General features: G+C 54.3%; 15 protein-coding genes across 15 annotated transcripts; 7 read left to right on the top strand and 8 right to left on the bottom strand.

Moving 5' to 3' along the window:
• Positions 1-464: 464 nt before the first annotated feature.
• On the bottom strand, positions 465-4,116 carry EI97DRAFT_411704 (uncharacterized protein). Its single transcript, XM_033796740.1, has 9 exons — positions 3,759-4,116; positions 3,364-3,667; positions 2,857-3,315; positions 2,750-2,806; positions 2,602-2,642; positions 2,353-2,546; positions 2,276-2,301; positions 1,486-2,216; positions 465-1,435 (listed from the first exon to the last, which is right to left on the bottom strand). The coding sequence occupies exons 1-9, from the start codon at positions 3,788-3,790 to the stop codon at positions 628-630; spliced, it is 2,652 nt and encodes an 883-aa protein (XP_033657965.1). The 5' UTR covers positions 3,791-4,116; the 3' UTR covers positions 465-627.
• Positions 4,117-4,282: 166 nt separating this feature from the next.
• Positions 4,283-5,353, bottom strand: EI97DRAFT_430150 (uncharacterized protein). The gene is made up of 2 exons (XM_033797611.1): positions 5,027-5,353; positions 4,283-4,962 (listed from the first exon to the last, which is right to left on the bottom strand). The coding sequence occupies exons 1-2, from the start codon at positions 5,065-5,067 to the stop codon at positions 4,521-4,523; spliced, it is 483 nt and encodes a 160-aa protein (XP_033657964.1). The 5' UTR covers positions 5,068-5,353; the 3' UTR covers positions 4,283-4,520.
• Positions 5,354-6,383: 1,030 nt separating this feature from the next.
• On the bottom strand, positions 6,384-6,881 carry EI97DRAFT_363360 (uncharacterized protein; the record flags this gene model as incomplete). Its single annotated transcript, XM_033794984.1, has 1 exon — positions 6,384-6,881. A coding segment is annotated over one exon (498 nt), but the record flags the coding sequence as incomplete, so codon positions are not given.
• A 1,650-nt stretch (positions 6,882-8,531) lies between these two features.
• On the bottom strand, positions 8,532-9,221 carry EI97DRAFT_369538 (uncharacterized protein; the record flags this gene model as incomplete). Its single annotated transcript, XM_033795194.1, has 1 exon — positions 8,532-9,221. One exon carries the CDS (start codon positions 9,219-9,221, stop codon positions 8,532-8,534), a length of 690 nt encoding a protein of 229 aa, XP_033657962.1.
• A 223-nt stretch (positions 9,222-9,444) lies between these two features.
• EI97DRAFT_391544 (peroxisomal membrane protein pex16) lies at positions 9,445-11,261 on the top strand. The gene is made up of 4 exons (XM_033796243.1): positions 9,445-9,810; positions 9,863-9,898; positions 9,949-10,783; positions 10,836-11,261. The coding sequence occupies exons 1-4, from the start codon at positions 9,663-9,665 to the stop codon at positions 10,957-10,959; spliced, it is 1,143 nt and encodes a 380-aa protein (XP_033657961.1). The 5' UTR covers positions 9,445-9,662; the 3' UTR covers positions 10,960-11,261.
• Positions 11,262-11,418: 157 nt separating this feature from the next.
• EI97DRAFT_411695 (26S proteasome regulatory subunit rpn-8) lies at positions 11,419-12,806 on the top strand (the record flags this gene model as incomplete). The annotated part of the gene is made up of 3 exons (XM_033796739.1): positions 11,419-11,703; positions 11,814-12,085; positions 12,171-12,806. Exons 1-3 carry the CDS (start codon positions 11,520-11,522, stop codon positions 12,804-12,806), a joined length of 1,092 nt encoding a protein of 363 aa, XP_033657960.1. The 5' UTR covers positions 11,419-11,519.
• A 107-nt stretch (positions 12,807-12,913) lies between these two features.
• Positions 12,914-14,629, bottom strand: EI97DRAFT_430148 (uncharacterized protein). The gene is made up of 2 exons (XM_033797610.1): positions 14,490-14,629; positions 12,914-14,417 (listed from the first exon to the last, which is right to left on the bottom strand). Exon 2 carries the CDS (start codon positions 14,348-14,350, stop codon positions 13,166-13,168), a length of 1,185 nt encoding a protein of 394 aa, XP_033657959.1. The 5' UTR covers positions 14,351-14,417; positions 14,490-14,629; the 3' UTR covers positions 12,914-13,165.
• Positions 14,630-16,152: 1,523 nt separating this feature from the next.
• On the top strand, positions 16,153-16,592 carry EI97DRAFT_430146 (uncharacterized protein). The gene has a single exon (XM_033797609.1). The coding sequence runs from the start codon at positions 16,257-16,259 to the stop codon at positions 16,416-16,418; it is 162 nt and encodes a 53-aa protein (XP_033657958.1). The 5' UTR covers positions 16,153-16,256; the 3' UTR covers positions 16,419-16,592.
• EI97DRAFT_122764 (uncharacterized protein) lies at positions 16,468-16,894 on the bottom strand. The gene has a single exon (XM_033793044.1). It carries the CDS (start codon positions 16,749-16,751, stop codon positions 16,509-16,511), a length of 243 nt encoding a protein of 80 aa, XP_033657957.1. The 5' UTR covers positions 16,752-16,894; the 3' UTR covers positions 16,468-16,508.
• A 287-nt stretch (positions 16,895-17,181) lies between these two features.
• EI97DRAFT_122742 (uncharacterized protein) lies at positions 17,182-17,849 on the bottom strand. Its single transcript, XM_033793043.1, has one exon. The coding sequence runs from the start codon at positions 17,684-17,686 to the stop codon at positions 17,297-17,299; it is 390 nt and encodes a 129-aa protein (XP_033657956.1). The 5' UTR covers positions 17,687-17,849; the 3' UTR covers positions 17,182-17,296.
• Position 17,850: 1 nt separating this feature from the next.
• Positions 17,851-19,762, top strand: EI97DRAFT_122741 (uncharacterized protein). Its single transcript, XM_033793042.1, has one exon. The coding sequence runs from the start codon at positions 18,123-18,125 to the stop codon at positions 19,470-19,472; it is 1,350 nt and encodes a 449-aa protein (XP_033657955.1). The 5' UTR covers positions 17,851-18,122; the 3' UTR covers positions 19,473-19,762.
• A 547-nt stretch (positions 19,763-20,309) lies between these two features.
• On the top strand, positions 20,310-22,162 carry EI97DRAFT_491826 (CDC50 family protein-like protein). The gene is made up of 6 exons (XM_033802284.1): positions 20,310-20,480; positions 20,532-20,568; positions 20,624-20,720; positions 20,779-21,568; positions 21,633-21,795; positions 21,850-22,162. The coding sequence occupies exons 1-6, from the start codon at positions 20,384-20,386 to the stop codon at positions 21,944-21,946; spliced, it is 1,281 nt and encodes a 426-aa protein (XP_033657954.1). The 5' UTR covers positions 20,310-20,383; the 3' UTR covers positions 21,947-22,162.
• Positions 22,163-23,628: 1,466 nt separating this feature from the next.
• EI97DRAFT_430143 (uncharacterized protein) lies at positions 23,629-24,604 on the top strand. Its single transcript, XM_033797608.1, has one exon. It carries the CDS (start codon positions 23,743-23,745, stop codon positions 24,124-24,126), a length of 384 nt encoding a protein of 127 aa, XP_033657953.1. The 5' UTR covers positions 23,629-23,742; the 3' UTR covers positions 24,127-24,604.
• A 530-nt stretch (positions 24,605-25,134) lies between these two features.
• EI97DRAFT_430142 (uncharacterized protein) lies at positions 25,135-26,054 on the bottom strand. Its single transcript, XM_033797607.1, has one exon. It carries the CDS (start codon positions 25,985-25,987, stop codon positions 25,451-25,453), a length of 537 nt encoding a protein of 178 aa, XP_033657952.1. The 5' UTR covers positions 25,988-26,054; the 3' UTR covers positions 25,135-25,450.
• A 301-nt stretch (positions 26,055-26,355) lies between these two features.
• EI97DRAFT_455308 (uncharacterized protein) lies at positions 26,356-26,804 on the top strand (the record flags this gene model as incomplete). Its single annotated transcript, XM_033800633.1, has 2 exons — positions 26,356-26,530; positions 26,611-26,804. 2 exons carry the CDS (start codon positions 26,356-26,358, stop codon positions 26,802-26,804), a joined length of 369 nt encoding a protein of 122 aa, XP_033657951.1.
• Between the last annotated feature and the right edge of the window lie 856 nt (positions 26,805-27,660).

The following is a 27,660-nucleotide window of genomic DNA, read 5'->3' as shown; positions in this document are numbered from 1 at the left end:
TGTTGGACATGCGGACATGTTTCTACGTTTCTTAAAAGGGAATGGGGAGAACGCTACTAGTCACAATCATCATCCTCACCATCACCATCACCACCATAAATACAACCCCAACACTCTCCTCACACCTCGCACCTCCATTGAAGTGGCCATTTCCCACGTCCACCCAGCAAACAACACATAAACCCCAGAATTTTTCATTTTCAGTGGTAAGCTCACCACTCTGTCCAAACCATGAGAGGGGAGAGAGAAGGAAGGAGAGGCAGTGGTAGAAATGATGAGCTTTATATACCCCGCCTCATACCTCCCTACCCAGTGCGAGCAACGAGTCATCAAATTCACAGGCCCCTCTGCGCATGTGCTTGATTTTCCGATAGAATCGAAGACTCAACCAGCATCGATGCCACATTTGCACTCAAATCATTTTTGAGGACATGTCACGAACACGAAACACCACTTGCATATGAGTTTAGCACATGAGTTTAGATTTCACACTTTTAGATTCATGTCCATGAACGACACTCATCCTATGACCATCAGACGACGCTTACTTCCTTTCCACGCTCCCTTCCCGACATCTGCGGGTGCGACGCCTTTGACTGCAGACCTACCTCAGAGCCTCGCCGCTAGTCAATACCCCTTCGCCTTCAGCCATTCCCTCACGACCCCCTCATCCCTCCTCCTATACTTATCCAAACTCCGGATCGTATCATCAATAACATCCAGCCCCTTATCATACCCTCTATTATCCTTATTCTTGAAGAACTCCTTGATCTCATCCGCAATCTTAGCATCCGAGAACTTATTGAGACCGAACCGCAGGAACCTCTCCAGGACGACGAGGTTACCCGACAGCGTAGGATGCACATCGGTGTCCCAGCGGTCGCGGATGAACTTCCACACTTCGATGCGGACCTTGGAGTTTGTGGCTAGGACAATGGTGCCAGAGTGCTTGTCTTGCATGGCGACTTTGTCCGAGAAGATGAAGGAGAGGAATCTCTGTGCCAACTCGGGTGTCTGGACGCGGCCAAGACTCTGCAGGCAAATCTCCCTGCCATCGACGGAGCTGGTGGTAAGATACTCGTTCTGCACAGCCTCAAAGCCGGATTCGCCGCGTTCCTTCACGGCGATAGAGAAGATAGCCTTACGCAGCGAAGGGTGGATAGCTGACTTATCTTCACCCGATATGTAGAGGTCGAAGCGCCTGAGAGCCTCGTCGACCGTCGCTTTGTGGCCGACAAGACCAGCAGACAGGATGAGCGCAGCACGGAGCTGGCCAGTGAGAAAGCCCTCTCCTTGTTTGAATTCCCAACCGATCTTTTCAACCGCGGGCGAGATCAGCTTCAGGTGGAACTTTTTCAGGCCTTCAGAGATGTCCTCTGCGCCAGAGAAGATGCTCTTGACGCTGCCGATATCCTTGAGGATCTGGCTCCAGACCCTGTAAGACGGTTAGACAACATGAAACTACGCGCTCTTAGCAGCACTTACAGGTAGTCTGACTCGTCTTGGAAGTTTTCCACGAGCGCCAGCAAGCCAGGAGTCGCACCATGACCAGCAACAGAGGTTGCATATGCATCGCCGATAATGCCAATCTTGTCCTGTACCGAAAGACCATGCCGAGATTCACCAAGCTTCGCGAGACGCTGTGGGGGATAGTTGGTCCTGTAGAAACCAGTGAGGTCCTTGTTGAGCTGGTAGAACGACTCATCGACATCAGCGATGGTGTCCTGCTTCTGGGTGAGCGCCTGAACCTTGTGGATCGACGCGGCAGACACAGAGGATCCGGTGCGCAGACCCAACGGAATCCACCAGACAGTCTGATCCTCTTCCGGCTTCACATCGCCCGACAGGAGGAAGCGCTGCTGGCGAATGCTGATTTGGCCAGGCTCCTCAGCAACAGTGACAACAGGGAACCCGATCTTGCGAATCCAGTTGTCCATGAAGCTGTTGACATCCTTCCCGGAAGCCTTGCTGAGGGCAGACCAGAGGTCGTTCGTTGTCGCGTTGCTGTACTTGTGGGCCTTCAGGTAATCTGCAACGCCCTGCAGGAAGACCTTCTCGCCTAAGTGAGCACTCAACATGCGAATGACGGAGCTACCCTTGAGGTAGCTGATGTGGTCAAAGATCTGGTCAACCTCGAGACCATCGTAAACAGGCACTTCGATAGGGTGGGAAAGTCTCAGGCCGTCGAATTGGAAGGCTGTTTGAACGGATTCGGTCTAGATTAGAGATGGTCAGTAGAGTGCGGAGAGAAACTACCTTTGGATCTTCCACGTACAACAAACTGTCCCCAGACGTTCCACTCTAGGTTGCGTTAACGCAATGTGCCTGTCCCCTTAGCAAGTGATGACGTACCAGGATAGAGATGGTCGATAGCGAACCAGCCAACCCAGGTGGCGAAGCCCTCGTTGAGCCAGAGCTCACTCCACCAGTCCATGGTGACAAGGTTGCCAAACCATTGGTGAGCAAGCTCGTGAGCTACCACATAGGCCACGCGGTTGCGATAGCTATCGGCAGAGGTTTTCTCGTCGAAGAGAACAGCGGTGGTTCTGGATAGCGAATTAGAGTCCATCTGCTCTCGAATATTTCAGACCCTGAGCTTACCGGTAAGTAATCAGACCCCAGTTCTCCATAGCGCCGTGTGACTAGGAATCAATGGTCAGCTTAGCGTTCTGCATCATTCGGAGGGCAATACGTATAATTGGCTAATGGTTCAGCTCAATGAACATATTGAGGAAGCAACGCCACTTACAAATTCATGCACAGCAAGCAAGTCCACCTTCGGCAGCGGGTAGTCGATTTGGAATTGCTGCACCGTCATGTTAGCACCTCATCCTTTCGAACCAACGAATATCTTACCTCAGAAAAGTAGTCCACAATCTTATGGCAGTTGTCCAACGCAAAGCGACCCTGCTCCTTCAACCCGCGCGTCGTATACACCCTCACGGGCAAATTTTTGCCATTATACTTGCGCTTTGTGAACGCCTCCACATACTCAAAATCTCCAATCGCCCAGGCCAGCAAATACGTTGACATGATGGGCGTCCGGTCAAAGTACACGGTCTTGAAGCCCGGCTTCTTGCTCGGTTTTACCTCCTTCTCCGGCATATTGCTGAGGGCCGTCTGATCCTCTGGAAGCTCCAGATCGACATCAAAGGTAGCTTTCAGATTAGGCTCGTCGAAGCAGGGGAACGCACGACGGGCATCGCAGGATTCAAACTGCGTGCTGAACATGTAGTGGAACTCGTCATCCTTGGCGACGGAAGCTGGGACCTCGCCTTTAGGCTTGTACTTGGAGCGGTAGAATCCGGCCATGATCTGGGGTCGTCAGCATTGTCAGTCGTCCCCAGTATAACCATGACGTACATTGTTGATAGTTCCCTCAAACTTAACGGTCAAGACAGCCTCTCCCTTGTACTGGATCGTCGTGCCAAAGTTTAAGGTAACCCGCTGCCGCTTCTCATCGTACGAGATATCCTTCGCCTCGCTGATGCCCTGATTTGTCTTGATTTCCGCAGTATGGATCTTGAGCTGGTGGGCATTGAGCACGAGTTCGCTCCAGCCCTCACTGTTGTCAATGTTGATGTTGATGGCAACGGTACCCTGATACTTGAAGTTTCCGCCGAACTCGAGGTCGTAGAGTGATAGGGTGTAGTGCGTGGGCTTCGCCCTATGGTACATTCCTGTTAGCATGGCCAATTGATAGTCGTATTGAGGGGCAGTGTAACAGCTCTGAGCATAGGAGAGAGATGGATACGCACCAGTGTGGCAGAATATCCCTATCCGACGCCATGATCGCAAAGCTACTGCTACCTTCACACGAGCAGTATCTCAATTGTCTCCTAACAGCAGTACCTCCGTAAGGGCAAACAGGCCGTAGGCGGGCACGTGGGACCTGATTTGGAGCTTGGATAGGCGGGGAAGCCTTCGGTCTGTAGCTTGAAGCAGTAGCGAATGTTCGTGGTAAAGCTCTCGATTGAAGCGGCCGGCAAAGCTGTGTCAAGAGTCGTGGTCGAGAACAATGTCTCGAGAGGAGGGAAGGGAGAGCCAGCTTGCGGAGAAGAGCGGCGCAAACGCGGCTTAGTGATGCAGGTGGGGGACAAGGTGTGGGATTGGGGTGAGGTCAACAAGGTGCAGCTTGCCCCACGGTGACGACCGTAGGAACCCGCGCAGGGGCCAACGCCATTTGCGATGAATGCACATGCCTTCACTACAGTTTCAAATGGAGGAACATGCGAGAGGAATACACAGATGCTGTATTCTGGCTGCTTGAATTTCAAGATTTGGCATGTTTCGGGAATTTCAACGTCTCTGCCAACGGACCTGTTCTGACAACCTTCCCCAGTGCCATCATCATTAAGACCACTGAACTAATCGTCTTCAAATGGTACCATGTATCCCTCAAAAGACGCAATATGAACCGCCCCAGTCTCCCAAGACGCCCGAAAATGCAGTCCAAATTATGCACAGCTCGCCAATATGCTCATCAGAAGGTAATCGATTGCGACGCTCCGACTCTTTTGTTATAGTCTGACCAGCACATCCAGACACGGGATCCTCATTTCTTTCCTCGCCCATACCCCCTTAACCCATTCAATCACTCCCGCTGATCCGTCCACCTGTGTACTTCCTCGGCCCACCTTCTCCTTCACGCCCTCCACTGCGGCATTCAGCAACGCCTGTGCGGTCTGACTCGCCGCCTGCGCATACACACTTGCAGCCTCGAGTCCCAATTCGTTAATCCCACCCCTTCCACTCGCTTCTACCGTGCCAGTGTTGTTGATATTTTTCCCGGCGGAGTCTGATAGCGCGGAATCGGGCCCCTCGAACCATGCCGAGTGGAAGTCGAAGATGGCGGCGACGAGGATAAAGAGCAGAATGGAGCAGTAGGGGCAGGGGCGATTGAGAAAGAATGACGCAACAAGGAAGGCGACTAGGTATGTCGGCGATGCTTTGGTTCGGAGGCTGTAGATTTGTCAGTATTGAGTCGTCCACCGGAGGTAGGGGGAAGGGCAAGGATTTTACGTACAGGAAGAACAGGATCGGTATCCAGCTGCGCAGACAAAACATCTTGTCTGCCGCGCCTGCTCGCGCCCGAGTTTCAAGGCTCTACGCAAGGTTGTGGTGTGTCGCGTGTGTGGTTTCTGAGTGCGGCGCGTCGTTACGGGCGCAAAAGAGAAGCCGAGTCGAGACCGAAGTGAGGTTAAGGTTAGGGCCGCGTGGAAGCTAGGGTCTGCGCGGGGGTTTCCTGGTGCATTAAACAAGTAGGGTGAAAGTGTAACCACCCAAAGAGAATGAATGGCGGACACAATGATGTGAATCTTGAGCCCGATGGCAACACAATCACGAAAGGCTGCCAAGGCTTAGTCGGGAGATCGGCACTCGGGACGGGGCACTGCAGGACGCTAGGTAAAAGTGTGGCGCATGATGTGGCGCATAGCCAACTTCATATCTGAACTTGAAGAGGACAATCTCCGCAAAACATACTATGTAGCATATGTCTTTTCCCAAAAAGTAGATTGGGACGAAGACATGCCATTGTAATCCAGCGCTATTGCGGCATTCCATGTCCGACTGGACCGCCCCTTGCAACCGCCCTGTAGGTGTGATCACCTAGCCAGTCGGCGCAACTAAATTGGCCACTACCTATAGCTAATAATGCGATATGTGGAGCTCCGTTCAGACCTTATTGTACGTGGGCAAGAGGTGCTACAAAACTAGAGGTAGAGGTGGGTGCAAGGCGCGAATGTAGGAGGATGGAGGGGGCACTACAGAAAAATATTATTACTCTACTGATTATTTTCTGTGTACTACTCAGACTACGGCAGCAGCAGTGGCCTGCTGTTTGCGAAACAAAGAATGATTGACCGCAGGCAGCACTATGTGTCCTCCCCTTTCCCTGCTTCCTTGTCCTGCTTGAAGTATTGATAGTACTTTCTGCCCTTATCCAAAATGCTGACATAGGAGTCCGAGTAATGAGCTGTATACTGTATTTCGTCTCCAATAGCCTCCTCGCCGTCGACGTTCACCCGAAGCCCCCATCGAGTCTCTTCAATGTCCAGGTTTGCGACCCGCTGACACAAGCTCTACTCGTTCTTTAAACCGGACCGTCGTGGAAGTGAAAGCTCTGAGGGGTTAGCGGAGCGAGGTGCCGCTATTTCGGTGACGATGGCAGACAATTCATCAAATACTGTCTCCAATGATAGACTGCTCCCCTCTGCGTCCTTCTCGTATTCAGTGTCACACTCTGGGCTTAGAGATGGGGTTGCCGGTGCGCGAGGGCGAAAGCTGGCGTCCGGGACATCCTCCCGATTCGAGTTCGGCTCCCTTGTACCGTCCTGGCTCCAGATAACCGGTTCGAACACGGTGGCTTCCTCTGGAGTAGGCAGCACCGTCGATACATCCGTCTCTTTCTGAAACATCTTCCAGAAAAGCTCCATCTCCGGCCAACGTGCCCAAGCCTCCTTCTTCCCGGACTCCGTTTTCATCATAGGCAAATACTGCATGAACCGCTCGATGATGTGCTGGGCTGCCTTGTCGAACGTGCCGTATTTGCGCTTTTCATGATGACCACCAAAGGTGAAGCAACGGGCAATGCCGACGAAGCCTAGGCTATCTAGCCGGTCGGCGTCTTGCACAATTGCGAGCTCAGGATGCAGCTTTATGAGTTCCCGTACCCTATCCGGATCCCTCCTTTCGGCTGAGAAGGATACGCCATTCGCGATGACCCAGATATCATGAGCTAGGTGGTCGGGGATACCACTTGCCTTCAGCAGATGCTTCGTCTTGGACTCCGGCGTTTCGCCCTTAGCTATGTCGATGTATTTCTGGTCGCCCACGTCGTGTACGATCATGGACATGAACAGTTTGGTTGGGTCCAAATCGTGGGCACGGCCCGCTTCTAATTCGGCTTCGTAGAGTCGAAGAGCGATTGTGGTCACACGTTGGATATGTTCCCAGTTGTGTGAGTTGTCGTTCAGAGCCATGATTTTCTGCGTTTCGGAGACAATCTTGGTACACCAGGCTTGATGCGCCTCGGGGATATGCAGCTTCTTGATATCCAGCAAGACAGCGGACGCTTCTTCCGATGCATTGTAGAACGGGCCGTGGCTGTTCGACTGAGGAGCAATCGACCAACTTGGGATATACTTCGGGTCGGCCTCGAGAGCTTTGAGCGTTCCCTCTGCATCTCGTAGGATTTCCAACAGCTCGCGCTCCTTGCCACTCACAGCAACGAGATGGGGGCGCTCGGCGGAGGGCATCGTCCAGGAAGATGGGGGGAACTCGTTAGGAGACATTGTAATCCGTATCAATATGTCGTGAAGATGGCGAGAAACTCGAATGAATGTAGTTTATCGTTACCAAGCGACCGCCGACCGGGATGTGGTGGTTGGAACGATTACGGTTGTGAAGCGAGGTTGTGAAGTTGCAAGTTGGTGTTTATATAGGAAGGTAGGATTCGCAGGCTAGGGGCTCTGCTTTGAATGAATAAGTAGTGAAGTGGTCCAGGCCCGAGCCTGAGGAAGGCGCGCCAACAGTGCACGTGTAGTGACCGAGCGAAATCGACCGAGTGAAAGCCACTTTCACAGCTGCCCAGGTACGAAGCAGTAGTTACTGGTGTGAAATGCCGCTTCCGTGAAGACCGCAAAACTTAGAGAAACATTCAAACTCTGAGCACATTGGACAAACCCATTTGCTCCTGCCACACTTTCTGGAAGCCAATATTCCACTGCCACAATCTTTCTGCCTCCTCTTTGCCATAGGCCGTCTTCATCATCGAAGGCAGCAGCCATAGTTTCTCCCACATGTGCTGGACTGTCGCATGTATCGTCTTCCTCTTGAACCTAGGGCTCGCGCCGTGATATGCGAAACATCTCGCCTGACCCATAGGACCGAGTGCATCGAGCCGATCCGCGTCTTGCACGATAGCAAGTTCGAGATATTTCTGGAGCACTGATAACACTGTGGAAGGGTTCTTCTTCTCGTATGTATATGATACATGGGTCGCAATGACTTGGACCTTGTGCGCCACTTCCCTCGAGGCTCCACACTTGATGAGAAATCGTAGACGTGCTGTCTGAATGAATGGATTGCTTGGGCGTGAACATTATGGGCGCGGAAAAGCCTGACAAGAGGAACGGTAGAGAAAGGAAGATTCCGAGGATGATGCAATTATTTTGAGAAGTTGGCAAGGAGAGATGCTGGCAAATTGACTGGAATGTGTATTTGTGATATCAGGGACGTGTGGATATGTGTCGACTCTAAACAGTCACCTCCTGCCTTTGCTTCAAGTCTGCCGCAGGGGGGCGAACAAGTCTCAGGCGTAAGCACAGCTCACAGAGCAATGCAATAAGCTGGGCACGCAACACAGCAGCATGCTGCGGCAACTCGGAAGTGATGCTTGTTATCGCTGGAACTGCTAGGCGGTTGTAGCAGGACACGGTGTTGGTCGACCGACAGCATCTGAGGTCCTGGTCCTAGAGATCTCAACAGCTGTCCACTTGCTCCGCTTCCCGTGAGAGGCGCAGTACTTTTCAGTCCAGAGCAAATGATAGCTCTGATTCTCTCTTGAACTGGACGGCCAGATCCTCGAGTATCTTGGTTCTAGACAAAGCCATCTCTTTCCCCTTAGTCGTCTTCATCATGTCCTTCAACCGGTACAACTTCTCTTCAAAGTGATCAATTCCGCCAGCCAATGTGCGCCCGTTCCCTTTGGCGCCTCCGAAGGCGAAACAGCGCGCAGCACCTACAGCACCGATAGCGTCTAGTCTGTCTGCATCTTGGACAATGGCCAGCTCCGGGTATTTGGACAATACATCTACCACAGACTGAGGGTTTCTCACTTCGTTCGTATAGCCGACATGCTTGACCAGAACTTGGACTTTCCGTGCTAGTTCTTCCGTAGCGCCACGTTCTCGCAGGGCATTGAAAGCTTGGTTCTCTGGATCCTCGCCGGGCTTTGCGTACTTGTGGTCGCCAACATCATGCAGGAGAGCAGCGAGGAAGATAGCGGATGTATCCAAACCTGACTTGGGATTCGCATCGAGCTCAGATTTCAGAAGGATGTTGGCGTTCGAAAGGACGCGTAGAATGTGATGATAGTCGTGAGAATTGTCATGGCCGGGCTGGGACATGTAGTCGTGAACGTAGGCGTTGATAGACGCGAAGAGAGCCTTGTGCTCCTCACGGACTGGCACTGCCGGCACCGCGAGTGAGCGCGTCATTATAAGAGAATTGAAATGAGACGGTATGTGGGAGGAAAAGGGACTGGGGATGGCTGATTGAAACGGCGATTTTGTCGAGTGGAGAATCTGGTGGTGAGAGTCGCGTCCGCGAAACACGCGCTCACATGTCAAAGGCAACTATGCCTCTTTTGTCCCATATTTCTGCCCTACCTCGATTGTCTGCCCATCGAGCATTATACGTAATGAGGAAAAGGATAATAAGACACTATATTCATGTCAGAATGATTTCGACACTTGAAGACAACAATATCTGGTCAAAACCGACGTTGAGTGGATTGCAGTTGCGAGGCCTGTGAATTGGACCTCGGCACCACCAACCGCCCAGCCGTGACTTCATGGCTCCCCAGATTGCGACCCACCAGCCTCCTTCAGCTTCACCTCTGACCCTGCACCCACTGGATATCGATTGCAGCGGTCACGATGTACAGACAAGCGACGCAGAAAACATCAGACGTCCTGTCCCTTCCACCAAGATGGCTGGGGATGTACTCCGAGTTCATCACAAAGAATTCCAGCGCGGTGTCGCAAATCGAGTCGGCGCTGCGCTCCTTGACATATATCATTCCTGGTGCGCAAACCAGCTTGTTTATCATAACAGAGGCAGGGTTAACGTGGTGCAGGTCGCTTTAGAGAGTCTGAGATCGCGTCCGAGTCGCGTAAGTCGAAATCAAGTCCTGCATCATCCGCGCCAACTCACAGTCGTCAGTGCATAGCGGCGTCCAACTTCTTTCCCTATACCATGATTCCCTACTGTCAAAGGCAATGGCACGATCGCCAGCGGCATCGAAACACCATCCTACACCTCACAACCGGTACACCAGGTTCTGGACGGAACGGTCGCCGACGTACAAACGACTCGCGCTGCTCATTCAGATGATACAGCACACCGAACTGTTGTGGGAAATGGTCGCGAAGAGGAAAGGTGAGAAGGCGCGGTGGAGGGTGGTGGTTCTCCTGGAAGTGATCAAAGCCTTCTGTCGATTGCTGCTGTTACGGTTGACGAACTCGAGGCCGCTCCTTTCCCCGCCACTGCCCCAAAGAGAGATCGACCCAAGTACATTGGAGGAATCGACGGCATCAGCAAACGGAATGGACACCCCGCCGAGCGAGAGTTCCGTTGATGCGGAGAATTGGACTATGCCGCGGACAGGGCTGTCGCTGCCGAGCCTCCCCAACTCGTCGGACATTTCGAGCTATCTCCTTTCCAAGGTCCTTACGGCGGACGATATCAAACCTCCAAAGGCATTGCTTCACCGTGTAAGCGGCAAGGGAGAATTGGCGGAAGTGCTTTACATCCTCCGGCCAGTGATATACGCCCTCGCTATGCAACAATTCAGCGGAGACCGGAAGAGTTGGCGCCCCTGGTTGATCGGATTGAGCATCGAATATGGTGCAAGACAGTTGGCAAAGAAGGATTTCCAGGAGCGACTAGCTGGAGGTCTTAGGGGCCTTACGGGTCTTGAGAGGGAAGAGCTTAAGAAGCGTGGCTGGGCTCTCGGATGGTGGATGATGCGTGGCGCTTTCTATGAGAACATTACCAAGTAAGTTTGCTGATTGCTCCCATCATTTTATTTTTCTTTTCTAACAAGCAAGGGCTTGGATACACGCAGTCACGCGGAAGCTTCGCAACAAGCCTCTCTTGGATATCATTGGCGGTGTCATTGAAGACTACGAGTTTCTCTGGGACCAATACTACTTCCCCACGGCGACCATGTAAAATCCATTTCCCTTTGTTTGATACCTAATCTCTCGATGGTCTGACGGGGTCGGGTCTGGGTGGGGCAAAGCCTCACATAGAATTGGGATGGGATAAGCTTCGTATATTGGTTAGTAGGGGATACCCATCTAGGAGCGACATTTGGTTTCAGTTTGTCGGTGGACTGGTTGTGCTATTGAGCTTGGGAGGGATATTGTATACCTAGCTTGTTGTTTTGGAGTTGGATTGGCAATGAACAGAGATGTTCTACTGGGACTTCCGATCTTATATCATTTTTCTAACGGGAATCATTTCTGATCTTGAATTATGAACAACACTTCGTTCTATATGCAGATCCATTTACTCCTGCAAATTGACCACTTACGCACACCTCGCGTGCCTGACGACGATGAAGGTGGTCCGAGCGCCAGAAAGCTCCGACATGGATGCAATCTGATCTATGGGCATCATCATCAACATTCAACCTCCATACTCACCCGCCACCAACAATCTCACCTCCGTCCACGCCGAACTCTCTCGACCGCCCCCACATTCATTCCTCCTTGCACATCGACCCGACCATGCCAGCAACGACAGCGGAAACGCTGTCCCTTGTCACCCGCAGCGTCTCGGTCGCACCACTCGTCCTCCTCTCGGCAGCAGACCACTTCGGGCGGCAAGCAAAAGGGACGAAGAAGCGGGTTGTCGGTGTGCTACTAGGACAGAACGATGGCAAGAACGTGCGGGTATCAAACAGCTTCGCTGGTATGTAGCTCCTAGCCTAGCTCCATGTAGCTCTCTCACGTTTCTCCCCAACAATCGCCCAACCATGATATAATAAACAGTTAGCTAATCACATATCTATGTCCATGTAGTCCCCTTTGAAGAAGACGAAAAAGACCCGTCGGTCTGGTTCCTCGACCACAACTACGTCGAAGCCATGAACGACATGTTCAAGAAGGTCAACGCGCGCGAGAAGCTCATCGGGTGGTACCACACGGGGCCCAAGCTGCGGGGCTCGGATCTGGAGATCAACGAGCTGTTCAAGCGGTACACGCCGAACCCGCTGCTCGTCATCATCGACGTGCATCCGCAGGAGGTGGGCGTGCCGACGGATGCGTACTTTGCGGTTGAGGAGATCAAGGATGTACGTATACCTCCACCCATTTCCTATCAAATTTCTCGAATCATAAGAGCACCAGACTCGGAGGCTAATAAATAATGAATGGCAGGACGGCACAGCAACCTCCAAAACCTTCGTCCACACGCCCTCCCTCATCGAAGCCGAGGAAGCAGAGGAAATCGGCGTCGAGCACCTCCTCCGCGACATACGCGACGTGGCCGTCGGCACGCTCTCGACGCGCATCACGTCGCAGCTGCAGTCGCTGCAAGGGCTGCACCTGCGCCTCCGGGACATCGCGCAGTACCTGCAGAAGGTGCTCGACGGCGACCTCCCCGTCAACCACGCCATCCTGGGCAACCTGCAGGACGTGTTCAATCTATTGCCGAATTTGTCGGCGGCGAGCGCTGCTGCTGCTGCTGCGACGACGGCAGGCGGGGTGGAAGGCGCGGGTGCAGCCGGAGCGGCTGGCGGAGCGGTGGCAGATCAGAGCTCGGAGCTGGCGCGGGCGATGAGCATCAAGACGAATGATCAGCTCATGGCGATTTACCTGTCGAGTCTGATACGGGCGATTACGGCGTTCCACGACTTGATTGAGAATAAGATTCAGAATCGGCAGCAGGCGGAGGAGAAGGAGGAGAGGGAGCGGGAAAAGGAGAGGGAGGGCAAGGAGGGGAAGAAGGGGGAGAAGAAGGAGGGGGGTGGGGACAAGGTGCAGGAGAAGGAGGGGGAGAAGAAGAAGGGTTAATTAAAGGGATGATGGGGCTTGGGTAGAAAGGAGATGTGTATAATACCACACGTTGGCTCTTTGGGAAGGAAAGACAGCGGCACTCGGTATGACGGTGTATGAACATAGGATTCAACACACACCTCAGAGGTATGGCATATAGATCATGTACGACATGAACAAATGACGTTGGTCGCTCCATTCATTCGGCTGCCATATTGCATGTACTCGGATATTACGCTGACTGCGAACCGAGAAAGGGTATCACGCCCGGGTATCATGCTTGGGTATCACAGATATCTTCCATTTCTCCGCAGCCTCCTTATTCCCCTTTGCTCTTCCCTTCTCCCCATCTACTCGTCCCCGTACGTAGAGACTCCTCAATCCCCCCACCCAGCACTCCACCCGACAACCTCCTCGTCCCCGACCCTCCTCTCTTGCACAAATCCAGCGAACAACGAGCACCGCTCGCCCAGCACGCACGCAAGCAAATGCTTACACACGGGGGGCATTCTCATCCTCGCACTCTGATTCACAGCCCCGGCCATGCCACCGCCAAAAATCCACTTCCCCTCTCCTTCTTCTCCTTCCTCTTCCTCTCCTGCTTCATCACCCTCGCGACCCGCACCTCTTCCGACAGTAGCAGCAGCAGCGGTGGGGAAGAAATGCTTAACATCCACATGTTCCTCCCACAGCTCCTCACCGCCGTCACTGTCCGCGAAGCTAGATGGGAATGCGGAAAACGCGAAGGCGGGACACGTGCAGTTCCACGCTGGCAGGCGGACCTGGTACGTCTTGTGCGCCGGGGCTGCAGAAGCCGCCGCGGTCGAAGTGGAAGCGTAGCGGGAAGAGCGCGTATGCACGAGTTGTGCGGAGCGGACGAGGTAGAAGGCGGTTTCGGCGGTTTCATCGGCGGTGGGGCGGCTGGGCCGCAGCGGTGCGGAGGTGTCGTCGGCGATGACGAGATTGGCAGGATGGGCGTGGCGCGCGAAGCTGCGTTCAGAAGATTCTTGCGCAGACGGTCCACATGCATCTGCGTTCGTAGGGCGAGGGACGCCAGCATCGGCCGCATATTCGCCGCCCACAGTTCCATCTCCCTTCTCCTGCTTCTGTGTAGACTGCGTCCCAGCATGCGGCCCTTCATCAATCCCACCTCTCCCCTCTATATCCCCTCCTGACTCATCTCTCGCTCCTCCTGCTTTCCCAACGTGCCCTGCCTCCGCACGCACCTCGTCCCCGCTCACCACCAGCCTCGTCACCAACCCCCGATCCAGCAGCTCCAGCGCCGGCAACACCTCGTTGGGAAAAAGGACATGCAGCGTCAACAGTCGCTTCCTTAGGGCCTCGTCGGCACTCAGTAATGGATTCGAGGGCGATGATGGCGATGGCGATGACGATGTTACCGTCGACGTCGACGTCCGTCCCACGCTAGCGCTAGCGGGATGCAGCGATCCGATAGGAAGAGGTGGAACGGCGGCGTTGACGTCGGAGGTGAGGGAATCGAGGAGGTGGGTCACGAAGGTTGCTGGAGATGCGGAGGCCGATGGGGGCAAGACCGACGACATGGTTGGGCTAGGCTGGTATGGCACAGTGACATGGTGGAGGAGATGAAGCGATCTGGATCGTGACGCACTTCGTCGAGGGGTTAGTAGTTTGATTCAGTTGAAGAAGTAGATAGCATCAACGGCGAGAGCAATGACACACAGAGGCGAGAGACATGAAGATGTCGGGCAGTTGGGGTGAATGCGAAAGAGTGGTGCAGTGGGCTGATGGAAGGTTGAAATAGAGTTGATGATGGGGTATGATTTTAGTGGGGAAGATGTGGACGCGAAGGGTTAGTGTCGCGCTTTGACGCACTTTGAGAGGATGCCGAAGAAGAAAGCTTGCGAGATCCGAGATGGCTCACGATCCGTGGATCGGATTTCAAGGATCACGTGAAAGACAGAGGCTATGACGTCAACGGATCGAAGATGCATGGATCGTATTGCTGGGTGGGTTACAAACATCTGGGACGATTGAGGGCGGCGATGCAGTGTGGGAAATTGATGCCAGGCACAATTGCTAAGTGTGACGAATGTTTTGGCCTCAGATCGTTTGATTGTGTTCCAATGGGTAGCACCGGCACCTCAATTGCTGCTGGATGAGGACGGAATGTTGGGGCTGAGGTATGGCGGCATTGCTGAATCAAGCCAGGCATTGGATTATTGCACCGAGTGTTGGATGACGCATTCACGGTCGTCCGGACTTTGGTGCGGACGTTGCGGAGTAACGGTTTGCAGAGGACGGAGTACACAGGACTTGCGAATCCTGCTGGGTGCGGTCGAGGATGATTGCAAATCAATGCCCAGGCGAACTGCTGTCCGTAGGTTCGGATATTCCGCATGTGGCAAGACTACGCTGGCAAGTCATCAAAAATTGTCAGACCCTCGATATTGCAATTGATAACTTCTCCTACTACACAGTACTGCGGTGGTGAGCTGAAGCAACAGAGAGGTTTGCTTGGAAAAGGAGATGTGAGGACCGGATGATACGACGCAGCATTGGAAGTGTCAGCGTCTCAGCCAGCCAGGAGGCCGCTGTTGTTGGGCGGCAGATGGGCAGCGTGGCACCTGCAGGGTCTTCCCCAGGCCTGCTCTCGGCCTCATGGGTTGAGTGGGGCAGCCAGGAATAGCCAGGAATAGCCAGCACGGGCCTATCATTGTCGCGCGATGCAGATTGACGTGTTGCACATACACAGTAATCGATACTGTGGTGGTCAATTTCCGCTCATCATTGTAGCTATTGTTGCTGTTGTTAAGATACAGCTGTAGCTGCAGACGGCCATTGCGCAGACGCGGTGCAATGGTGGTCCCGAAGCCGACGCTGAGCGCTATGATTTCGGGATGGATAACGGAGGCTAGGCAGCGAGCGATTGCCATAATTGACCGAGTCCGCTGACCCCAGGCTGCAACCTTGGAGCCTCGATGATGAGGGGTGCCCCGCCTATCACGGCTTGATTCAGCGAAGCAGACGAGTGTGGGGACGGAGAGAGCGGGGTGCGTATCACGATAGATGGAGAGCGAGGCTGGACTGCAGAGAGAACCCACGATTGCGGTGATGCCCAATTGTTGAAGAAGGGTAGGAAAAGAGGGCGGCTAGCCCGCCTTCGAGACAGCAGCAGTTATCCAACTGGGATGCTCGGGATGCGGGGTGCAGGGCAGGGGTTGTCGCTTGATGATTGCTATCGATAAGGCACAGAGTGGGATAAGATGGAGTGGTCGGTGAGGGCACTGAGTGGGACATGTGCTCAGCATGACCACGGCCTGGTGAGCATGACCCCCCTTCACCACCTTCACCCACCTGGGCACCTTGTAAACTCCCTTGGGAACCTTCTTTCAGGATCCTCTACACCACCACTGACTTCCCCCCCTCTCCTCGTGAGATGCTCAGCTGCACGTTTGGCGAACCGCGCAGAGTCGTCCACTCATTCACATGCCAGCGCCGATTAATTCCCAGATGGAGAAAGCGTCAGATGGCCGCTCTCCCACCGGTTTCTCCTGCAGGGTGCGACATTGTCAATGCCACACAGTTGTGCCGCTGCAAGACATGCTCGGGAAGGACATGGTCTACTCGCCCTGGCCTGCCTGCCTGTAGCCTGTAGGCTGCTCTCACTGCCGCGTGGCTTGGAGGCGGTGCCGTGTATCACAAGACTGCTCCTCTCTGCTCCTCTTCGCATTCTGCTTCTCAGCTAGCTCCTCGGCGGCTATTCCTGCTCCAACCCCTCTTCTGAGCGTCTACTGTGTACCAAGTCCCTCCGCTGCTGAGGCCCAAAATCAAGACAATTGAAGTCCAATTCCTGACCGCTGAGGTCCAATTGACCATGGCAGACGCCATTAGCCCTTTCAATCGGTCCCTGCCCATGGTGCGGCCGCTTGCGGCCCTTCTACGGCCATAATGTGGATGTAGACATGCGAGTGAGGGCAGCATTTCGGGGACTCTGTGTCGGGCTGCCAACAAAGTCAGCGCATGCTGACGCCTCAATCTAGTACTATAGTATGTCTCTCGTAACTGCGTGCCCGTCTCTACTTGTACATGACAGAATAATGGGGCGGCGCGTTGCGAGGTGTGACACGTGGACGGGGCGAGCTGTCAACTCGCGGCTTCGCGGGGCATGACACCATTGCACACCATTGCAGGCGCAATGAAGGCTGCCATCATACTTGTATTGTAGCAGAGATCGAGCCAGACGGGAGAGTGTCGGCGACGGAATTGATGTCAATGGATGTCAATGGAATGTCGAATATAGATGTAGATGATAGAGAGTTGAGAGTCGGGCCTTTGCGCCAGTCTCTCCGAGCGGCAGAATCACGGCTTCGCCAGGCACACGCGCGTGCACATGCCGACACGACGCTATCATCGAACTTTCACCCTCCTTTCGCCGTCATCAATTGCTCCCACACACACACGCACGCACACCATCGCCATCAAGGTCATCCCCCATCCTTTCGCGTCATCCGGACTCGCAACAGCCGTCAACCCAGTTTCATTGCCAAATGGCCAGAACCGGATCTCCCGCCCTTCCCCGCCTCATTGGACGTGTCGCCTCTCGCCATGGTAAGGCTGCAATTCCGCCCGCCGCCCGTCGCCTCCTCCTGGTCGCCTCCCGGCCGTGGACTAGGTGGACTAGGTACGGTGGTTGCGACGCCTTGACCTGACTGATCTGGCCGGGGACCTGCTGGCGCGCAAACTGGTGAATGGCACATAGTCATAGCCACCCACGACTCCCCCCCATGGCGCCCACCCCTCCCTCCCGCACCAACACCGAACCCCGAATCAATCGATCGTGCGCGCACTGGTGACAAAGCCCTTGGTTTCACCTGCTTTCGCTCCGTCATCCGCCCGCTGCCAGTCTTCTTTATCATCGCAGCCTGGCGCCCTTTGAGCCTTCCCTCACTGCCCGGCTACCTATACAATACCCGCCCTCTCCCCCTTCCCCCCTCTGCTCTCGTCCGCTTTGGCCCTCCGTCTCCCTTAACTCCGCACCCTCCCCTACGGGGCTGGCTGCACATCCTATCCATGTATGTCCTGCCACTCTACACGCTGACCAGCCTGTTTACTAATGTTTCTCTAAGAGTGAGACCAAGGCTATACTGTCGTATTCCTTAGTCTTCCACACATCGTTCGCTCGGCCTTCCACGTCCACTCAACAGCCGCAGTCCGTAAGATAAAGCTGCTGCCTCGCCACCACACAGTCACTGCTTGTGACTCCTCGTCACAAACACTTCCTCCTCCGTTCGCTTCTGCAGTCGATCCCAGCAACTGCCCGAAGCCTCGTTTCCACCATTGGTCTCCGCCACCATGCTTATAGAGTGGGAGTTCCAGTGCTCAGCTCTCCGGAAGCACAACGCTGAGCAAGCCGCCGCCGCCGTCTTCATTTCTCCTCCACAACCAGAGGCACCAGACACATTCGAGGTCCCAATGGACACTCCCCGCCCTCGCACGCCACCCAATTCAATCCTCAAAGACCAGTCCAAGATGGAGGGTGCAAACAACTCTGAGCCTGCCCAACTTCGAACTCCAGAATCCCCCTTGTACAAGGACATTGGCACGTCACCGGCAGCCCCAGGGCGTCCTACCTCGAGCGATGCCGCAGGTCTGAGGGACCCTCCTCTCTTCGGCCTCGACACAGCTGCATCTGCGACAGACCGGCCGCTCTTCTCCTCCTGGGACGGGTCCGCATGGATCCGATCGGCATCAACACCCAAGGAACCCATTCAGTCGACAACTGTGGTCGATGCCGCTCCGACACCAAAGGAGCCTTCGCCAAAGGCAGTCCGAGCACAGCCAAAGAGACCCAATCTGTACAAGAAGCGCGCGTTTCTGGACATGCTCACAGCTGAGGTGGACACAGCCATTCCCACGGGTCGCAAGTTCGCCCTGAAGAATGTGCCTGCCTCGAAGCGTCCACGCATGGAATCCGACCCCGAGCCATGCAATGTAGCATACTCCACCCCGAACGTGGTACCGCCCCTCAAACCCCACAGGTTCAAGAATGTCTCCACCGCTACCAGGCCCGAACTCATCGATCTCTCACGTCCGTTGCGATCAGTAGGCCCATCAGTCCGCCCGTCAGTCCGCCCGTTGGCGCCTATGCGAGGTAATCTTGTCGTAGCTCCCGTCTCTTCCTCGCGGCCGACGTCCTCTTCTTCCCAGTCCGCGGTCAATGTAGCTTCTTCACGGCGCGCCCCATCGCCCGCTCCACCTGCGCCGCGCAGGCGTCAGAGTGCACCAAAACCCAGCTCTGCCGAGAAGGAGGATACTAGTCCGCACTGGTCGACGATTCCAGACTTCACACCTCCGCTCTCGACCCTGGACGACCCAACTGTCGTACTTGAACCACTGAACTGGAGGGGAAAGACGCGTAAGAGCTTTGCTCACCACGAGGCGGTGCCGTATCTGCACCCGAAGGAACTCGTGCTCTGCGAGAAGTTGGCCTTCTGTCCCTTCAAGTACCTCCGCTCCAAACGCCAGATCTTCGAGCGGTTTGTCGCCTGGCACCAGGAGAACGGATCCAGGAAAGTCTTCAACAAGACGGCAGCTCAGGGGGCAACCAATATCGACGTCACCATCGCCAGCGCCTTGCATGAGGCGTTCCTCAAAGCTGGCTGGTTCGACCCCAGATGGTTTGCGAAGTACTTCGACGCTTGAATCAGGGCTGCGCTCGATTATGCCCTTTCAGAAAGCCTTCTCGGCTGCGCGTCACCCTTATTAGGTCATACCAGTATCGTTGTCGATACCTCTCGTCTTTGGATGTCGCATTGGGTACCCATTGGAGTTTATGGTCTTGGTTATTCTGGCTTCACCTTTGCAATCTCTGTTGGCGGGCTCCTACAGCCGACCCAGAAGCTCATGCCGATGGCATTTGGTCCCCGTTTGCTTGCATATCTGCGTAGGATCTAGATTGTTTAACCATCAACGTCACATGGCATAGGGACGACTGATGACTGGATTTTTGTTTGGTTTCCTTTTCAGGTTGTTTGGGATCTGCGCTGCTTACTCCAACTTGCACGAGGCGTGCGGGCCGCGTTCGTCACGGCCCTGATGAGTTACGACGGCCTCCATCTGATACCCAGCGTAGAGAAGCTATTTCTCTGGTCTCCCCGGTCACATTTCGTTTCTCCTTCCCTCCTTGTTTTCTAGCTGGTGGGAAGCTTTTTGTATAAGTATGACTTCATTCAATTGAATAGCATTCATTAGAGCTGTCTGCGTCAAACCGTGAATCTGCATCGCCTTACTGTGTCATGGTGTCCGCCCCTGTCACCATCCTCCGGCACCATAGCCGTACCACTGTGGTATGCATTCGCTCCCTATGTGGTCCCTGCGACGTGGCGTCCTTGTTGGAGACGCGGATGCGATGTGGCGCAGATCCGTGAGCGCTCTAAATTTGGCTGACCCGGGCATGGCGGAGGTCCGGCCGTTTCGGCCGGGGGGTCCTCAAAGTGACAAGCGTCAGCGTGAACCTCACCTAACGACAAACCAAAGACCCCGACAACATTTCCGAATCTCTGTACATCCCGCGCAACACTCAATCCTGCGGCGCGAAGAGCGCAGGCCGAATCATGACGCAGACACAGACCGTCGAGCCTGCGGACTCGATCTCCAGCCAGGACCCTCACGCGGAAGAGAAGAAGAAGACGAAGAGCAGAAGGCCCGCAAGTGAGTGATGCATGGAGCAACCGTGAACGAGACGACGCTGACCTGCTGTAGATACTGCCTTTCGGCAGCAGCGGTTAAAGGCATGGCAGTACGTAGCAGACGGAAGCATGAGTCCAAGCCGACACACTGACTGCAGGCGACAGGCCGATCCTCACCCCTAAGACGGTGCTCCCACTCTTCTTCATCGTTGGCATAATATTTGCGCCCATAGGCGGCTTGTTGCTCTATGCAAGCTCACAAGTAAGCAGCAGTCTCTGCGATATGCGTATCTCCCGTATTGATTGCGTCGTCTTCCTAGGTGCAAGAGATGTCCATTGACTACACCGAGTGCAGCCAGCGCGCCCCCCTTACCCACCCGAATCCGACCGATCCTTCCTCTGTCCGCGAGGATATAGACCCCAAATTCGTGTCGAGCACATTCAAGAACAAACCCGCTACGTCGCCCCAATGGGGTAGAGCAAAAGACAACTATACATGGCCGAGGACAGGTGTTACCGAGCCGGATGTCGACGTGTGCATCCTGAGCTTCGAGATCCCAGACCATCTGGAACCCCCCGTCCTGTTCTATTACCGCTTGACCAACTTCTACCAAAACCACCGTCGATACGTGAAGTCGCTCGACATCGATCAGCTCAAGGGCAAGGCGCGCGATGCGGCGGCCATAAAGGGTGGCGATTGCGATCCGCTCCGCGTCGGCCCCGGCGACAAGCCCTATTATCCATGCGGACTCATCGCCAATTCCATGTTCAACGACACATTCGACAACCTGACGTTCGCCAATCCGCAGGGCAACCAGGGCGACGCGCCCACCTTCTACAACATGACGGAGCGAGGCATCATCTGGAGCACGGAGAAGGAGCTCTATGGGAAATCGGCCTACAAGCCCGATGAAGTGCTCCCGCCGCCGAACTGGGCCAAGCAGTATCCCGAGGACGGGTACGCCACCGTCGGGCTCCCGGACCTGCACACCTGGGAGGCTTTCCAGGTCTGGATGCGGACTGCGGGCCTTCCTACATTCAGCAAACTGGCAATGAGGAATGATAAGGATGTTTTGAAGAGTGGGACATATCGTCTCAAGATCTACGATAGTAAGTCGTTTTTTTTTGTTGAATATACATATTAGACTAGGGCATCGCTGACGATGATACAAAGGGTTCCCCGCCGAGCAGTACGGAGGCAGAAAGGCGATCCTCATCTCCACCCGGACGGTCATGGGCGGCAGGAACCCGTTCCTCGGCATCGCGTACATTGTCGTTGGGGGGCTCTGCATCCTGCTAGGCGTGCTGTTCACGGGTGCGCACTTGGTTAAGCCGAGGTCAGTCTGGCAAGTCCTGAGTACGGTGATAGTATTGCTGACTGTGATGTGCAGGAAATTGGGAGATCATACATACCTCTCGTGGAACAATGATCAGCCCAGCACGGCGACGGCTACGGGACGCGCGCCGAGGCCGGGGGATACGGCGTGAGCCTTTTCAGACCATTGATGAATGTCTTAGATGGAGCTGGGAGTTTTATTTTTTGGCTTGTTATATATTTCTTTGCCTGTCTGGGTGGAGTTTTTTTAAGGGTGTAAGATTGGTCCCTGAGGGGTCTCTGGAGTTTAGGAGTTTTCGCTTCACACACATATCGTCAATTTGATTCTCTCTGCATTTTATGTGAAGTAGATTGTGCTCTGCCTTGGTTATGCGCGCGTGATGAGGTCTTGAAGTTTTGCCCAGTCTGGTGTGGCTCTCGACTGGATTAATAGGGCGTGCCCGCTTCGCTTTCGTGGGATTGGGACGGGGGCTTTTGAGGAAGATGGCGAGGGGAGGTGGGAGGTGGGAGGTGGGAGATGGGAAGCTGGGAGGTGGGGAGGGGGGTGCGATGTCTGGTGGAGGAGGGCAAGTAGGAAGAGGGGGAGTGTGTGGTACGAAGGAAGCCGAAGAGCAGAGGAAGGGAAACAGAGAAGTGGAGAAGAAAAGAAGGGAATAAGGAGGGTTGTGTTGTTATGCGTTTCGATAGGTTTAGGTTTTTGGGGTAGTGGGGGATCTGGGAAGGGTATTTATCCCTACTGCATCTATTTACCTAGGTACGCACTTGTCGTTCTTTTGTAAGGGTTCAATTGGGGAAATATATTTCACATCGATTCTACTCTCTCTTCTCCACCGATCATTTAGGGGGTGAAATAAAGTGGAAAGTAGCAATCGCGAGGTATGCCCTGTCATTGCTCCCAAGTGCATCTGCGAAGACTCGCATCCCTTGGTAATGAGTTGGGGTATGCACACGCCACGCATTCGTAACCTTGGGTTATGCGGTAAAAGGATGAAAGCGACAGGAACAGGAAGGACCGATATGTAGAAGTCAAAAAGCTAGGGCGAAACCTTGAAAGCAACCCTTGGGAAGAAGAGGTCCCACATGACGCTCCTCTCTCCCCCTACATGTCTAATCTGAACCGGTGGAACTACCTCTGGCAATGCTGCTGGAATAATACTAACTCCAACCTCCTACATGCAATTAACGGCGGGGGGCAGACAAAGAACCTACTTCTCTAGCTCTGCCCGGGCGGGACACCAAATAAATACGCCTTCCGCATCCGGGACAAAGGCGTCGAACGCGGAAAAGGGTTAGCATGCAAACGAGTGGGATAAAGAACGGGAGAGCTTACGGGAGGGGAGGGGTTATGTTATGATTGTTTGCGCGATTGGCGAGTGGGAGATATATTGGGGTTTTATGTGCACTTGGTGAGGAGGGTCGAGGTAACGAATTCAGCACTCTCGGACGGGACTACGGACGTCGTGAGAGATACACTATAGGGAGTTGGTGAGGTGGAGTCAACGGCTCGTTTGCTGTTTCCTGACTTCTCGGGTTGGATTGGATAGGGGTATCGAAAGCAGGCGGTGGGTAGGGAGGTGGAAGCGTCGATTCTGCGCGAGTTGGGATTGAATGAGGCGGGGGAACGAGTGGGATCAGCATTGGACGCACTGCTTACTACCCTACGCTCCTACTTTTACTCAGGCAAGACCTTGGGGATTCCAGAGACCGAATTGAAGAGTGGGCACCTGGATAAGGCATCCCGAGCCTTTCCAAATACCATCCAGCTCGAAGGTCCACCCGACTGAGCGAAGGAGCGAAATCGAAGAAGGCGGACGCAAACAACACACGAATCAGTTCGCAAACATTCATCCCTACGACTTTTCCTTAATCTACCTCCTCGTCGACAAAACACCCATTTCCATTCCTCCAGACACCGTACTGCGCGCTCCCATATCCTCGACCCAACTCGATGACTTCCACGCCGCACATCCCGCACCTCTTCCACAACCCGCTCAACAACAACAAGGACAGTAACAAACGGCACAGCAACCACAGCAACCACGTCCTTACCCAGCATCCACACATTGCACAACCCAACCATCGCACCTCCTCCCCCTTCTCATCCACCCAACGCCCAACAACCCAAACCCCACCCCCACCTTACTCACCTTACAACCCGCATCCCCCTCCCGTTCTCGGAGCAACAGCACCCGAGAACCAACCTCGAAACAAGGGACGACTGGACAGGACAAAAGACGCACTGAGGCGCACGTTCGTATTGCTCAAGGCGCGGCCTGAGCGGGCGGAGATATCGGGTTTGTCTTCCTCTTCGCGGCCGGGTTCAGATATTTGATGGCGCAGTTTTGGGAGTGGGTGGCAGGGTGCGTGGAGAGGTTGGAGGCCTTGTTTGGAGGTTACATGGGGGGAAGAGGGAAAGTAAAGGGAATGGTGGTGTATGCGTGTGTTGTGGGTGCAATTTGGTTTGCCCTCCTGCTCATATGGAGTAGAAGGAGGAAAGCTGAGGATTCGCATACCAAACAGTTCCCGTCCGAGGACAAAATAGGCTCATCAAAATCGGGAGGCTTTAACGCTGAGCAGGAAAAAAGGAAACGTGGGGGGACTGAAGAAGTAAAAGCGTTGGCAAAGAGAAGCGGGACCGGAAGTATGGAGAGGGGAGAACTGGGAAAGGAATGGGATGGAGATGATGATGGACCGGATGTGAAAGATACTTGTGTGTTGCAGTGATTAACTGATCGTTTGAGATATTCTTCTGAATCTAAATGGTTGTCTGTATTTCTCGGCTTGCGTTTTGATACTGAAGTCTCTCTCACTCTGCACTCTCGTGTTGTAGGCATGCCTGCCCAGGCCTCAGCCCAAGGTGTTGTCGTCCGCCAGCCAATCAGGCCCCGCCCTTCCCTCTCGGCCGAGTTTCCCAAACTCGCGCTCGCTCCGGTCTCACGTGCCTTCCCCACCTGCTGAGTCATCCCCATGCACGGCCCCCACCAGCGCAGTATATAAACCGCTCCCTCTCCCGCCCTCCTCTCTCTTCCTCATACTTACCTTGTTGGGGCTGCCACGATCAAGAAGGTGGTCGGCCAAACGAGATCGCCTGCATTGCACAACGCGGAGCGGTTTCGTTTTGAATCTCCTTCGGGGGCTTCACCGGCGTAATTTTTGCTGGCGTTCTGTTGGGAGAACTCTCTCTTTTTGCTTTTCATTGATCGCGCTGCCTGGGGCGGTGGGTTGAGGAAGGGCTTTTGGTTTTTGTTGAATCTTTGCGATGGTTTTGATGCTCTCTTGTGTCGAGTTAGATCTGTGGCTGTTGCCGTGGTGAGAGAAATTGCTGAAGGCTATACTGAAGCTCTGGTGTGCATTCTCGTCAGAGATTTATCTAACACTATCTGACCATTCGCATGGCTTCCTCTCAAAGCTGTCGCGCCTTGTCTACATGTCCGGCAACTGTTCCTCATCTTCAGGCCCTGTGAAGAGTCTTCTCGTGGTGCGTACTGCCCTTTCCCGCGGAAGCTCATAGCTCTACTATCTACATAAATAACTTCATCCTCTCCAGCTGTAATGTGAAGAGCCTCGTCACCGACAATCACTTCTCCTTCTCGCAAAGGCTCGCAGGCCCAACTCGCTCCCTATATAGTGTATCAAGATCCAAAGCTATGCCGTGCTCACCCACCCTTTCCAGGCTCAATGGTATCCTTCTCCATCTCCACAGCGGCATCCCCATCCCCCTCACCCCCTCCCTCCGTCCCCTCCGCTGCCTTCGCCTCCTCCAAAGCCCTATACTTCCTCCGCTTCTTCTTCTCCGCACTCGCCTTCTTCCTACTCCTCTCCCTCGCCTTCACCCTCGTCCTCGCCTCATCCCCCAACATCAGCTCCTCCACCCTCTCCGCCAGCGTCTTCCGCGCCAGCTTGCGGTTCTGGCTGCGCGACCGCGTCTCCTGGCATTTCACGACGATGCCCGTGGGGAGGTGCTTGAGCTGGACGGCGGACGAGGTCTTGTTGATTTTCTGGCCGCCGGGCCCGCTGCCTTTGAGGAAGTTCTCTTCGATGTCGCTGTCTGGGATGACGAGGCGAGGGGGAAAGTGCTTTTGGAGGTTGAGGGATGTGGTCGTGAAGGCGCGGATGGGGGAGCGGAGGTGGGAGAGGGACGAGGGGGAGGAGGGAAGGCGGAGGGGAAGTCGGAGGAGAGAGGGAGGTAGCATGAGTGGCGGTTAGGGCTGGAGAATGCTGGAATGGTTCATTGTAATGGAATTGGATACAGAAAGCTTCCTGATACCCCCATATCTCGAGCTTCCGATGAGCTTGATGAGCTCCTCAAGCACCGCCACATGGTGCGCCACAATTGACGCCACGGCCTCCCAAGTGCCCAGGTGTATCCGACCCCTGTCACGTTCAGATTCGAGCGCGGACCCCTTCATCACTCTTTCCGTTCTCACTGATTCCAGCGTGCAATACTGTGTAGATACATATCCTACCACTTCACTCGCTGTTGCTGCCGCGCAATTGATTCTGATTCACTACTCTATTAGCCTCCCTCCGTTTTGGTCAATTCGTGTAATCCAACACAACCATGCTCGACTCAACCTCCATCTCGACCCTCATCCTCCTCAGCGCAGCCTCTCTCCTCCTCCTCATCGTCATGCTCCACCCCTCCTCCCTCCTGCGCTGGCTCCAGCGCAAACGCTACCAATACGAAGTCACCTACTCGCTCTACATGCTCACGCCGACGGAGAAATTCATCTTCAGTACGAAATTCCCCCAACCCCTTCTCAGCAATTGACAGGAAGAATGAAGAGACCATTGCTGACGTATATGTTTGTAACAGACTCAATACTCTTCCTCCTCCTCTCCCTCCTCATCATCGCCGCCTCCCTGTACCTCCCCGAGCACGTCCTCATCATCACGAAACGCATCCTGTACTACTTCTCCGGCGACGAGCAGACGCTTTCCAAGGCGGTTGCGTCGGCTGGGGCGTCTGCGAAGCGTAGAGCTGCAGAGGTGTTTGCGTCGAGTAGCTAGATCTGCGTCAGGTTGAGATGGGTCTTACTGGGAAGGGACGCCGCTGCTGCTGTGGAAGTGAGGGATTCGGGTTGTGCATGGTTTGGGAAGAAACGAAGATGGGAAACCGGCTTTTTGAGAATCCGCCGTTTGCTAAACGTCCACGAGTGGTGTCGTTGTCAAAAGGAAAGCAAGAGGAGGATATGAGAAGCCAGACACGCGTGTCAATTCCCTCAAGGCATCCAAGCGGAGCAAAATCACTACGCCTATTTCTGCACAGTCTACGACCTGGTATCCCCCTACCCGGTCCTCATCCTTCCGGAACGGCATATCTTCCCGCAACAAACTACAAAACCACGTTTACTTTTTTAAATCACATCCTCGTAGCGCAGCCTGCAGCGCACGGCATGTCCAGCCATGCTTCTCATCCTCACTGGGATACTCAGCATCCGCGTCAGCGGAGCCGAACCTGGATCCTCTTCTCCAGCGTTATATTTGCTCTTTGCATCGGATTCGGCCTTTTTGGGTATCCGGCATTTTTCTGTTCCTTTCTGTCTATGGGCTTCGGAGTGTCAAGACTGGGGGTGTAGGCGGATGAAAGGGCATATTTCACTTCCCCCGTATTCGAATCCGCTTGGAGTGCACTTACTGTAATAATGTTATCTGGAGGGGATCTACTGAAGCCCCTTTCTGCCACTCATGAGCTGTGGAGGACGACGTTGGCTGAGGAAGAGGCAGGGTGGCCTTTTTCGTCTCGAGTGTAATAAAGCGGGGGAATGGTACCGGTGTATACATTGGCATTCATGGTTATAGATAATAATGCTGGTAATGAATGAGGATGGATCATACTCTACTGAAGCAAAGCACGGATTCGATC

Source organism: Westerdykella ornata (genome assembly GCF_010094085.1).
Source record: "Westerdykella ornata strain CBS 379.55 unplaced genomic scaffold EI97scaffold_2, whole genome shotgun sequence".
Taxonomy (NCBI): Eukaryota; Fungi; Ascomycota; class Dothideomycetes; order Pleosporales; family Sporormiaceae; genus Westerdykella; species Westerdykella ornata.
This window is presented reverse-complemented; position numbering and strand designations above follow the sequence as displayed.